Source organism: Haematobia irritans, chromosome 2 (assembly GCF_050003625.1).
Source record: "Haematobia irritans isolate KBUSLIRL chromosome 2, ASM5000362v1, whole genome shotgun sequence".
Classification (NCBI taxonomy): Eukaryota; Metazoa; Arthropoda; class Insecta; order Diptera; family Muscidae; genus Haematobia; species Haematobia irritans.
In genome coordinates this window covers 49786053-49798130 of record NC_134398.1, presented here as the reverse complement: position 1 = coordinate 49798130, position 12078 = coordinate 49786053, and the positions used below count along the sequence as shown (strand labels likewise).

At 34.0% G+C, this 12078-nt stretch overlaps 1 protein-coding gene and 1 long non-coding RNA gene across 10 annotated transcripts in view; one reads left to right on the top strand and one right to left on the bottom strand.

Annotated features, from left to right (window-relative positions):
• Window positions 1–3857, top strand: part of retm (real-time) — a 108948-nt gene extending 105091 nt beyond the window's left edge. For all 8 annotated transcript variants that reach the window (XM_075294014.1, XM_075294017.1, XM_075294010.1 and 5 more), the window contains one exon: window positions 1047–3857. In XM_075294014.1, the coding sequence (XP_075150129.1) occupies window positions 1047–1238 (192 nt within the window). In that variant the 3' untranslated portion in view covers window positions 1239–3857. The remainder of the gene's footprint in view (window positions 1–1046) is intronic.
• The window catches only part of LOC142224245 (uncharacterized), a 38010-nt gene that overhangs the window by 21347 nt on the left and 4585 nt on the right, over window positions 1–12078 (bottom strand). The window contains exons 2-3 of one of the 2 annotated variants that reach the window (XR_012719091.1): window positions 11471–11826; window positions 11209–11408 (exon numbers count right to left, since the gene is read on the bottom strand). The exons of the other annotated variant lie outside the window; for it this stretch is intronic. This is a non-coding gene — a long non-coding RNA (uncharacterized LOC142224245). Of the gene's footprint in view, window positions 1–11208; window positions 11409–11470; window positions 11827–12078 lie in introns of those variants that run through there. 2 annotated transcript variants of the gene reach the window in all.

Genomic DNA, 12078 nt, shown 5'->3' with positions numbered 1-12078 from the left:
CAAAATTTTATTTCTATAGAAAATTTTGTCAAAATTTTTTTCTATAGAAAAATTGGTCAAAATTTTATTTCCATAGAAAATTTTGTCAAAATTTTATTATTATAGAAAATTTTGTCAAACTTTCATTTCTTTAGAAAATTTTGTCAAAATTTTATTTCTATAGAAAATTTTGTCAAAATTTTATAGAAATAAAATTTTGACAAAATTTTGTCAAAATTTTATTTCTATAGAACATTTTGTCAAAATTTAATTCTATAAAAAATTTTGTCAAAATTTTATTTCTATAGAAATGTTTGTGAAAATTTTATTTCTATTGGAAATTTCGTCAAAATTTTATTCCTATAGAAAATTTTGTCAAAATTGTATTATTATAGAAAATTTTGTCAAATCTTCATTTCTTTAGAAAATTTTGTCAAATTTTTATTTCTATAGAAAATTTTGTCAAAATTTTATTTCTATGGATTTTTCCAAAATTAATTTAATTAGTTTGACTACACTCCCTCATCGATTTTAGAAGGGAAAATATACGGAAGTATATATCCATACATCTTTCCACAATTGACTGTGCTAGGTTTGCATGACGACGGTACCGGGTTCCATTACTACTGGCAAAAATAATTTACATGCGTAAGTCATTGAATTCATCACTTGTTCGAGTAAATATCTGCTGATACATTTACAACCGGTTGCACCTTCGTTATATAAATAAAATCAAGACTAAAAAGAGGGAAGATAAACCGTTTTACAGACTCAACAAAGAGCTATAAAAAAGCCAGCAGTGCCTCTAATGGAGAATAGTAGCGAAACTCAACCACCGCTCATTAACAAAACATCCGTTAATCTATATAAAAAAGAGGCTCCCACGGTAATAGGGTTCTTTGAAGCCGGAACGAGATCTTCAAAAACAACAACAAATGCCCGCTCGGACTAGAAGCATTTCCCCCTACACGATACAAACTTTCATACTACAAATTCAAGAGATTTATATAAAACGCATGTATTCTTACAATATATTCAAATTTAAATTCTTTTTGTTTTCCTTCCAGGGTTCCCATGTTATGAATCACAAAGATAACTATGTGATGCATTGGTTTAGTCCCTCTTGTGGTTCAGAAGGCCCAGCGCAACTCAACTACTTTTATGAAGTTTTAAGTTCAGCAAACTACAAAGGATCTATGACCAGTTTACAATCGGCATTCTCGTCAAATTCTGCTTCAAGTTCATGCCAAAGCCGATGATATGAGGCTGCCGGTACAAAGGATGGAGAAAATTTAATAAGAATGACAGAAAATCAAGAGCTCTTAATGGGTACATTAATGGAGAAGAGTCTTGATTAAGAGAAGCAAAAGCTTCGATTTGTATAGAAAGAAAAAATCCCACTGTATATGTACGTATATAAAATCAGACGACAACAAAATGTTTAGAAAGACCATAATCCAGGAAATAGTTATTACAAGCCACCTCTATGAATAATAGATAAATTTGTAGCATAATTTTAAATATGTTTTAAATGGTTTTATATACAAAAATGTATATAATTTTAATAATATAGAAATATGCCAATGTTATGTAGACCTACAATTATAATGAAAATGAAGCCATTGTTTATGAGATGTCGAGTGAAAAATTAAAAAAAAAAATAATAATAATATGCTTCTCCATAACAATGACCGCTTTTCACGAGTTAAATCCAACCTTATAATGTTAGACATTGAATTAAAAAGTGATATAATTATATTTTTTTTTATTATTTTTAATATTTTTGTGGAATGGAACTTTATTGTTCACCATAATAACGTTTCCATTCACTGTATATTCCATTTTTTAAACTTCGTCGCTCGTGGAAACCGTTAATCGTAGCCAATTTAAAACTAGAATATATGAAAGTATAAACATGAAACTCCATCTATCCACCACTCACAAACTCCATCCAAAGAAATTTCGTAGCAGTAGTAGCAAAATAAAATGGTTTTACCATAAATCTGCTAAAACGTTAAAGCATTCATTAAATTTTAAGAGAATTTCGGCTATTGGTGACTCGATAGCAAAATCGAAAACCGAACTATTGTTTCAGCGAAATTCGCGAAACAGTCACTAAATCTGCAAAAGCCTCTCTGGTTTCTAGAAAGCCGTTCTAGTATCTTGTGCATAAAATATTGAGGAAATATTAACCGTTTCCATTAAGCCGAAGTAAACTTATGCTACCAAAGGGCATTAGTTGCAAAAAAAAAAATAAATACATTTTAGCATAAGCTTGACCATAACCAAAAGAATACAAAAGGGTCCTTGTATCATTAACATTCTTCTAGGATGCACCCATGGCCGTCACAGAGTTATTTGGGTTTGTTATATATTCCCCTTTTTGCTACGTGGTATACTTCGATTCGTCTTCGTTTGAATGCACCCATGTCGTCCATGATAACTATCACATAATTATTTGGGTACCGCAAACCCATTGCAAGGTGCCTAGATTCGACTCGTCTTCGCTTAAGAACCAATACTTCTCAGAAAATAAATCGTATGAAGATAAAGTTCACCAGATCATCAAGTGTGGATTGCTCGGACACGCCTAGCTCGAATCCAAGGTAAATTCACGTTACGTTCTTCTTATCTGACCTCCGGTTTGCCATCCTCCGCCGTATCGCAGACTTCTGTTTTATTTACTTCTCAGAAAATAAATCGATTATTGTATTGCGTAATCAAACTAAGGTTAGGTTAGGTTAAAGTGGCAGCCCGATTTATTGTCAGGCTCACTTAGAATATTCAGTACATTGTGATACACTAAGAACCCAGTTCACGAGAGCATCAAACACAATCCTCTAGGAGACAATCGGACGCGTCCAGTTCCAATGTAAGGTTATTAACATATCGATCTCTGGCCTTCGTTTTGGCATCCTCCGACATATCATAGACTGACTCCTCTGCAGCTTCTACTGCATGCTGTTGTTCGTGCAATTTTTCATCAGCCGTTTAGGAATAGAATCTGCTCCCTCATCATTACAGTAAGATCTGTGTGAAGAAAGTTGTACACCAACAGAGCTATTCCACAAGCCTGTGCCAGTTAAAAATTATTGATGATGTTCGTGCAACGTGGTTAATTCCGCTTCGTAATAGCTATGCGTCTTTTTTTTCTGTATCGCGTCCCTTGTTCAAGTGATATTTTTAATCTGCCGGTTAGTTTCAGCGCTATGATATGAACAGTCCACAAAGGCTGCTCCTTCATCATTAGAATACGCCCTGTGTGTCGGCCGGACACATGCTTATTTGAATGCTTTCACTTTAAAGAACATCATACTGTGACAACATCGTCTAGAGCCATCACAACACTTTTTTTTATAGTTAGTCAGTAGGAAACTCCTGTGGAAGTTCCAAAATTTATTGTTAATTGCTAGGGAAAAGGAATTTCCGACGACCACATTAAAGTATAGCGAAAAACTTCCACAATTGCTTACATTGGTTAGGTTATGTATAGTGACATTGGTGAACATCTCTCTTATGACTGAGTGTTGCCCGATTCCATGTTAATCTCATTCACATGGAACCTTTTAGACGAGGAACTGATTCTGACACTCCTAATAACGAAGTTAAGGATTTAAGAATAGGTACCTATTGCGAATTTTGAGTATGGTGGGGCAAAGCCGCAATCCACTACAAGGCTAAGGAGTTTAATTCTAAAATCTGGCTATCTGGTTTTAATAGGCTGTTAAAATTAGCAAATTAATGTTTGAACAAATATGACAATTTCGTTTATAATAATTTTTAAACAAGAATGCTATTCAAAATATTTGAAAATCCTATATTGGATATAGTCAAAACACAACAACAACAAAAACATGGTTGTATTCTCAAAAACAAAATATATATCTACTGTAAAGAAAACAATAAACAGCTTACGCAACATTTTTTATAAAAAATAATTTTCAGTTTATATACAAAATACTTTTAAGGTCAATTATAAAAAAAAACATAAAAAACGTACAAATACGCAAATGCTTGTAAAGAAACAAATGCAAAATATAGCGCCCACAAAAATTTTACATATAAAAAATTAACGAATTTTTTCGCTTGCAATTTTATAATTATTTTACAAGCTTTTTATATAGATAATACAAATAGAAGTTTTAGCAATAAAAGAAGCTAATAAAAAATAGGTAATAGTAATTAAAATAGAATTAATAAAATTGCTGAAAATATTTGCTATAAATTCAGATGGGTATTGAGTTCAATTCTATCAAAAGAAAATCTCACAATATATAAAGAAAGATAGGAATGAATGTTATTTTTTTTTTTCTAATAATGTATGAATTTATATTCTCTTAGATCTATTACTGCCCACATAATGAGCTTAATATCTAACATAATAAATGCCAAATTTTTTCCAACCTTATTTGCTATGGAAAATTACGTGGTAAAATTTATTCCTTAATGCCGGTGTTACAATCGCATTATTACGCTAAAACAGTTTTTTTTCAAGATTACTTTTCATTATTAATTCAATTTAAAAAAAATCACTATTTTAATGTAGCTTTTGTTCATTCCCTCCAAACTCGAACTTAGTACCCATTTTTAATCTCAAAAATCTCAACATTTATAAAATCCTCTATGATATACATCTATTCTACCTATTTAAATTATAATACATAAATTAATTTTAGTATTTAAGTGCTACACTAAATTATATCTCAATTTATAGAGTAAAACTTCAAATCTTATTGACAAAGCATACATTTTAATATAAAATATATGATATAATATTACATTGTAGCAAAATTATGATTATGCAATTTCGAAGTAAGTGTTTCATGTTATTTAAGTGCATAAGAAAATAAATTATTACACAAAGTTTTATGGTCTTTTTTTATTGTAGTCATTACCGTAGACCTTGTAGTCATTAGCGTAGCTAGAAAATTTTCATTGGGGGGGGGGGAGGTGGGCTACAGCCCCCTAGCTAAAAATTAAAAAAAAAAACAATTAAAAATCAGATTCCAATATAACCACACTTTTTCCCTGCAAACAAGTTGCGAGTTGTTCTAAAGGCACAAAGCACTTCCAAAAATGTCCTCACAAAGAAGTTAATTATTTTAACTACACAGTAAAAGTTTTTAATTCAATTTTTTATTACTCGTTTCTCATATTTTTAATGGATAATTTTTTTGTTTTTTTTTTCAAATAGATTAAAAAAGAGTAAGAATTAATAAAATTGTACAAATTACTCGAATTTTGCCGCCAACAATGTTAAAGCCATTCTAAAAAAATCCATCAGATCAGGCTAGCGTTATTATTCATTAAAATTCGTAAAAAATTATAAAAATTATTTATTTGGGAAAATATCACAAAATTTTTTAATTCACATTCAAAACACTGAATTCGGATCACACATTAAGAAGTGATGCAAATTAAGTTATCGGCTGTTGGAATGGAGACATCCGCCCTATGACATGTCCATGTTAAATTCATCGCTTCTGCGCTACTTCCAGACCCAAAAAGATTTCACTACTTTTTTGGCGACGCTTTTTTTGCAGCATTATTAAGATATTCATTTATTAAAGAATAGTTTTAATATCAATTACTATTTTTTTAATTAAATCGACTAAAAGTCAGACTAAACAAAATAAAATTGTTCATTTGTATTTATTTGTTTAATATTATATAAAAACAATGGAAAATCGTAAATAGGTTTTCAAATTCTGGGGGGAGTTAAAATTTTTCTGGGGGGTCTAAGCCCCCTCCCCGGAGGCCTTCCTATGTTTATGCTCGTAGTCATATGCTCCTGACTTATATGATGCCGTAAGTATGGTAAGGTAAGTATTGAAGAAAGGGCGAGAAAAGCAACGGTAGCTTTGTACTCGTGCAAAAAGGCAATAGGAAAAAAGTGGGGACTAAAACCAAAAATTGGGCTATACACGGCAGTGGTTAGACCTATAATGCTATATGGTGTTGTAGTCTGGTGGCCGGCACTTCACCAGCCGACAAGTTTAAACAAAGTTCAGCGTATGGCGTGCTTGTGTATCTCAGGCGCATTCAGCAAGATAGGAACAAATTTCCTTAATGTCATGCTGCATCTATTGCCTTTAGACATTTTGGCCAAACAGTCAGCTGCAACAACGGCTGTGCTGTTTCGCGAGCTATCGCTGTGGTCGGAAAAAAGTTACGGTCACAGTTCGGTCCTCAAAATAATGCCAGATGTGCCTAACGTAGTGGATTACCCTTTGGCGAGTCCACTTTTCGACAAAAAGTTTGAGACTCTAATCACCAACAGTGAGGCGTGGTGCACACAGACCCCGGGGAATAAAGAATATATAGATTTCTACACTGATGGCTCCAAATTGGATGGACAATTGGGTTTCGGAGCATATTCTAATGATCTGGAACTTCGAATAGCGAAAAGATTACCTAGTCACTGTAGTGTTTTTCAGGCTGAAATATTAGCAATAAGAGATGTGGCGAATTGGCTGAGAAGTAATGTTCCAAAAAATGTGGGCATTAATATATACTCAGACAGTCAACCTGCAATAAAATCCTTGGACTCTGTGTTCCTCAACTCGAAAACGGCCATCGACTGCCGCAAATCTCTCAATGAGCTGGCTGAGCAGTACAATATTCACCTAATATGGGTTCCTGGCCATAGGAACATACCGGGGAACTGCGAAGCGGATGAGTTGGCAAGGCTAGGGACTAGCTTACATATTCCAGGGGAACTAGAATCTGTTGGTATGCCCCTGGCTACCTGTAAGCTCATGCTGCGTGAGAAGGCTGTTATGATGGCGAATTGGCGCGAAGTATAATGACTATTGTATGAGCTGTCATGATGCGGAGGAAAAGGAATCAATTAAACACCTCTTGTGTGAGTGTCCTGCATTTTGTGTAAAGCGCAAGCAACTTTTAGGAGCATATAGCTTCAGATTACTGGCGGATCTGGAAAACGTTAGCTTAAGCAGTCTGCTAATGTTTTTGAAACAATCTGGTTGGTTCAACAAAGAAAAATAATCAAGAAGGTTCAGCGGTTAAAACTAGAAGTAATAGGTACTTTTAGTTAATGGGGTATCACAATGGACTGAATAGTCTAAGTGAGCCTGAATCTTAATCGGGCTGTCACTTTAACCTTACCTAACCTAAGTATGGTAAGGCGAACACAAATTTAAATATATTTTTCTGAAGATATTCCCTTTTTCATTTAAGGTTCGAATTTAGGAGATCTACGAATTACGTAGGTATCTACAATTTCATACTGGAGAATTTATAGGCAATCATCGTTTCCGCATGTGAAAGCACTGTCCTTTTTATTACCCTCATTATATCGTCTACTTATGTTATTTAAAAATTTAAAATTTATGTTTTAATGCCTCAAACGCTTTTGTACTTTCTTCACTCCATACGAGCTCTTTCGAATTTGTTTTAGAAGCCTTGGTGCTCATTGCATGGGGTGGCGACGGGTATATTGCTATTATTGGTCTATATCTGTGATAATAGTTCACCATTTCAATGCATTTGTGCAATTTCGTCAAAGTCTTCGGTTTTTAGTATGATGTTATTTATAACTTTAACGTGTTCTTCTGAAGGGTTGATTCCTGCTGGATATATTTGGTACCCTAAAAACTCTAAACGATTAAAACGTCGTCAAAGTCTTCGGTTTTTCGTGTGATGTTATAACTTTAACGCGTTCTTCTACAGGTTTAATCCCTGCTGGAGATATTTGGTACACTTAAAACTCTAAACTTGAGACCCTGAATACACATTTTCGGTTTTTATGCTAGGACCGTATTTCTCTAAACTCTCAAACACAGTTCTTAAATTACTTATATTTTGACTTTAGCTTACGATTAAAACGACGCCGACATATGCGAAAGAGAAATCGATTCCGATGAGTACTTCGTTAATGAATCTTTGGAATGTTTGTGAACTGTTTCTCTGTCCAAAGGACATTCGTAAGAATTCGAATATAGCGAATGGTGTAGTAATTGCCGTTTTGGGATGTCTTCCTCGGCTATAGGAATTTGATGGTATGTATTGGTTATGTCGAGTTTCGAAAATATATGTTTTCCCCGGAATTCTATTGCGAGATCCTGTATGTGGGGTATTGGGTATATATCTGGTACTACAATGCAATTTAATCTGCGATAATCCCCATACGGTCTCCAGTCATTATGTTGTTTCTTGGGCACTAGATGAAGGGGGACGAAATAGACGATTTAGAGGGTCTGCAGATTCCTTTCTCTAGGAATTTAAATTGAGTTTTAGCTACGTCTAATTTGACAGGTTCTAGCCGTCGTGGTTTAGAAAATGGGGCATTTCCCTTCAGTTTTATGTTTCGCTATAGATAGATTCGGAATTTAAAAAAAAAAAAAAAATAGTACTATCCCTGCCAGCATTTCAAAGTTCCATTTCATCCTCATCGCTACCACAGACTCGTAAGTGACACTGCACCAATCGCCAACTATGATGGGGGAAGCGTATGAAAAAGTATGAAATGTACATGAACGTATTTTGCCATCACTATTGTTACAAGAGCCATTTTATATTTTGTGAAACACCAAGCGCAACTAGCTTCTTATAATTTATTTAAATAAAATCGATAATGAAATGCTGAAAACATAGTTATTTCGCTTAAAATTGTAAAAGGTATATTGGTGAACAATTTTTAAATTTCCAAATGGAATAAAGTGATTGTTTTTCAGATATTTTACAGACACGCTGCCTCCATCGAGAATAAAAACACTGGCTGATAGACGCTGCAACATGTAACTTGCCACTTGTAAATCAATATCATTTTATTATTAAGGTGGGTACTAAGTTCGAGTTTAGCCGCTAAAATCGCTAAAGTAAAGCGGCTAAACTCGAACTTAATACCCACCTTTAATGAAAAAATTATGTTAAATGTGTTGTGATAGTGGTATAAATGTTATATTTAAATAAATGTTTAATCACATTAATAAACATCTAAACAATCGTGTTTTACTTGACCACAATGACGCTTTTACAACTATCTTAAAATTCACTTTTTCTGATTGAAGGGGCTCTTATTGGCGTCGTTCTAAATTTATTAAAAAAGCTACCTAATAATTGCAATCATGCGATACTCTTTTGTAGTAACTTGGCGTGGTACAACTACTCAATAGTGACGGCGCTTTTCCGACGAGTTTTGGATGTCGTATACGACTGTTTTCGAAATGTTGGCAGGGATGGGATCGATAACACATTTACCGATTATTTAGTCATCTCCGACAATTCGAAACGATTGACCACTCTGTAAGATTCTTTACAAACGCAGACATTTCGTCCGTTAAAACTTATAGTCTGTTCCCTGCCAGCATTTCAAAGTTCCATTTCATCCTCATCGCTACCACAGACTCGTAAATGTCACCACAACCATCGCGAACTGTGATGGGGGAAGCATATCAAAAAGTACAAAATGTACATGAAAGTATTTTGCCATCACTACTGTTAAAAGAGCCATTTTATTTTTTGTGAAACGCCAAGCGCAACCAGCTTGTTATATTTTATTTAAATAAAAACGAAAATAAAGTTCTGAAAACATAGATATTACGCTTAAAATTGTGAAAGGTATATGGTGAACAATTTTCGACTTTCCAAATAGAATAAAGTGATCGTTTTTCAAATATTTTTCCAGGCACGCTGTATCCATCGAAAATAAACAAACTGGCTGATAGACGCTGCAATATGTAACTTGCTACTTAAAACTCAACATCATTCTTAAATTAAATTATGTTAAATTTGATGAGATAAACCGAAAAATTTTATATTTATAAGAAATTATAAATGTTTAATCAAATCAATAAACATCTACCCAATCGTGTTTTACTTGACCACAATGATTCTTCTACAATTATCTTAAAATGCACTTTTTCTGATAGTTTGCAGGGGTTCTTATTGGCGTCCTTCGAAATTGATCTAAATAGGCACCTAATAATTGCACTGATGAGAAACTTTTTCGTAGTAACTTGGCGTGGTACAACTTCTCAATAGTGACGGCGCTTTTCCGACGAGTTTTGATGTCGTATATGATTGTTTTCGATGTAGTGGGGATTCTCAGAAGCGCCCCCAAATTCAAAAAATGTTGGCAGGGTTATGCGCTTTACAGACTATCAGTTATTCCGGACGAAATGTCGGTGTTTGTAAAGAATCTTACAGTGTGTCGGTTCGATACGACTTTTCGGTGACTAAATAATCGGTAAATGTGTTATCGATCCCATAAACATGCAGCAGTATCGATTATGCCTTCGAACTTAACGTATAATGTGCACAATATATGGGATATGTTCGACACGAGCACTGTCGTCCAGAATAACTGATAGTCTGTAAAGCGCATAACAGACGGAATGCCTATGTTTGTAATGCGCTTTACAGACTATCAGTTATTCCGGACGGAATGTCGGTGTTTGTAAAGAATCTTACAGTGTGTCGGATCGATACGACTTGTTGGCGATGACTAAATAATCGGTAAATGTTATCGATCGCATAAACATGCAGCAGTATCGATTATGCCTTCGGACTTAACTGATAATGTGCACAATATATGGGATATGTTCGACGCGAGCACTGTTGTCCGGAATAACTGATAGTCTGTAAAGCGCATAAAGAAAAAATTATAGTCTGTAAGACGCATAATAATTGCACTCATGCGAAGTTTTTTTTATAGTAACAAGTTTTATTTGAAATGAAATACGGCTTTCCCACCAAGCAGTGTTGGGCTTTGAAATCGGCGTGCACTTATAAGGAGAAGAAAGGTTCCTTAGAAATGTAAAACTTTGAATTTGGTGATTTAATACTCTTGCATTTTGTTATTGCAGAAGAGATTCTACCTCGAAGTTGCAGTATTGCTATACATCCAATATTACCTTCCCTGTAGGAAGTCTGGGGTCATGTGTCTCTATGTCACCACTTTTGTCAACTATTATGGTGACATTGTCGATACCCTGCCAACATTTGTTGAATTTGGGGGCGCTTCTGAGAATCCCCACTACGTCGAAAACAGTCGTATAGGATATCCAAAACTCATCGGAAAAGCGCCGTCACTATTGAGAAGTTGTACCACGCCAAGTTACTACAAAAAAGTATCGCATGAGTGCAATTATTAGGTGCCCTTCTGGATACATTTAGAAAGACGCCAATAAGAGCCCCTTCAAACAATCAGAGAAAGTGCATTTTAAGATAGTTGTAAAAGAATCATTGTGGTCAAGTAAAACACGATTGTTTAGATGATTATTAATTTTATTAAACATTTATAAATTCTCATAAATATAACATTTATACGACTATCACATCACATTTAACATATTTTTATGCTTTAATAAAAGATTGAAGTTGAGTTTCAAGTTGCAAGTTACATGTTGTAGCGTCTATCAGCCAGTGCTTTTATTCCCAATGGAGGCAGGCAGCGTGTCTGGAAACTAAAAACTGAAAAACTATCACTTTATTCCATTTGGAAAGTCAAAAAATGTTAGCAATATACCTTTCACAATTTTAAGCGAAATAACTATGTTTTCAGCACTTCATTATCGTTTTTATTTAAATAAATTATAAGAAGCTAGTTGTGCTTGGTGTTTCACAAAATATAAAATGGCTCTTGTAACAATAGTGATGGCAAAATACTTTCATGCGATTAGTGATGGCAAAATACTATCACAGTTGGCGATTGTTGCAGTGTCACATACGAGTCTGTGGTAGCGATGAGGATGAAATGGAACTTTGAAATGCTGGCAGGGTAATTTGTTTACAGCTTGTCTACAAATATTTCTCTGGCTTTAATGTGTAGAGAAATTTATGACAAATGAGAGTCAATGCTTCTTCTTCCTTTTCATTGTTTCGCTTTTTTTGGTTGTGAAAACACGTGGCATCGCAATAATTGGACAATAGTTTAAAAAGAAAAGTGAGGTTTATAAGTGAATTAAAAAATGAATAAAATAAATTAAAACAGACTTGTGAAAAAGCAATTAAAATTGTACAAGGATAGAGCAAATGCTGAAGAGGAGTTAATTTCTAGAGAGAGCACTTTCAGTAATTTTGTGCTGCAAGAAGAAAATTGTGAAACTTTTGAAGATTTTGAGTTAGCTGATTTGC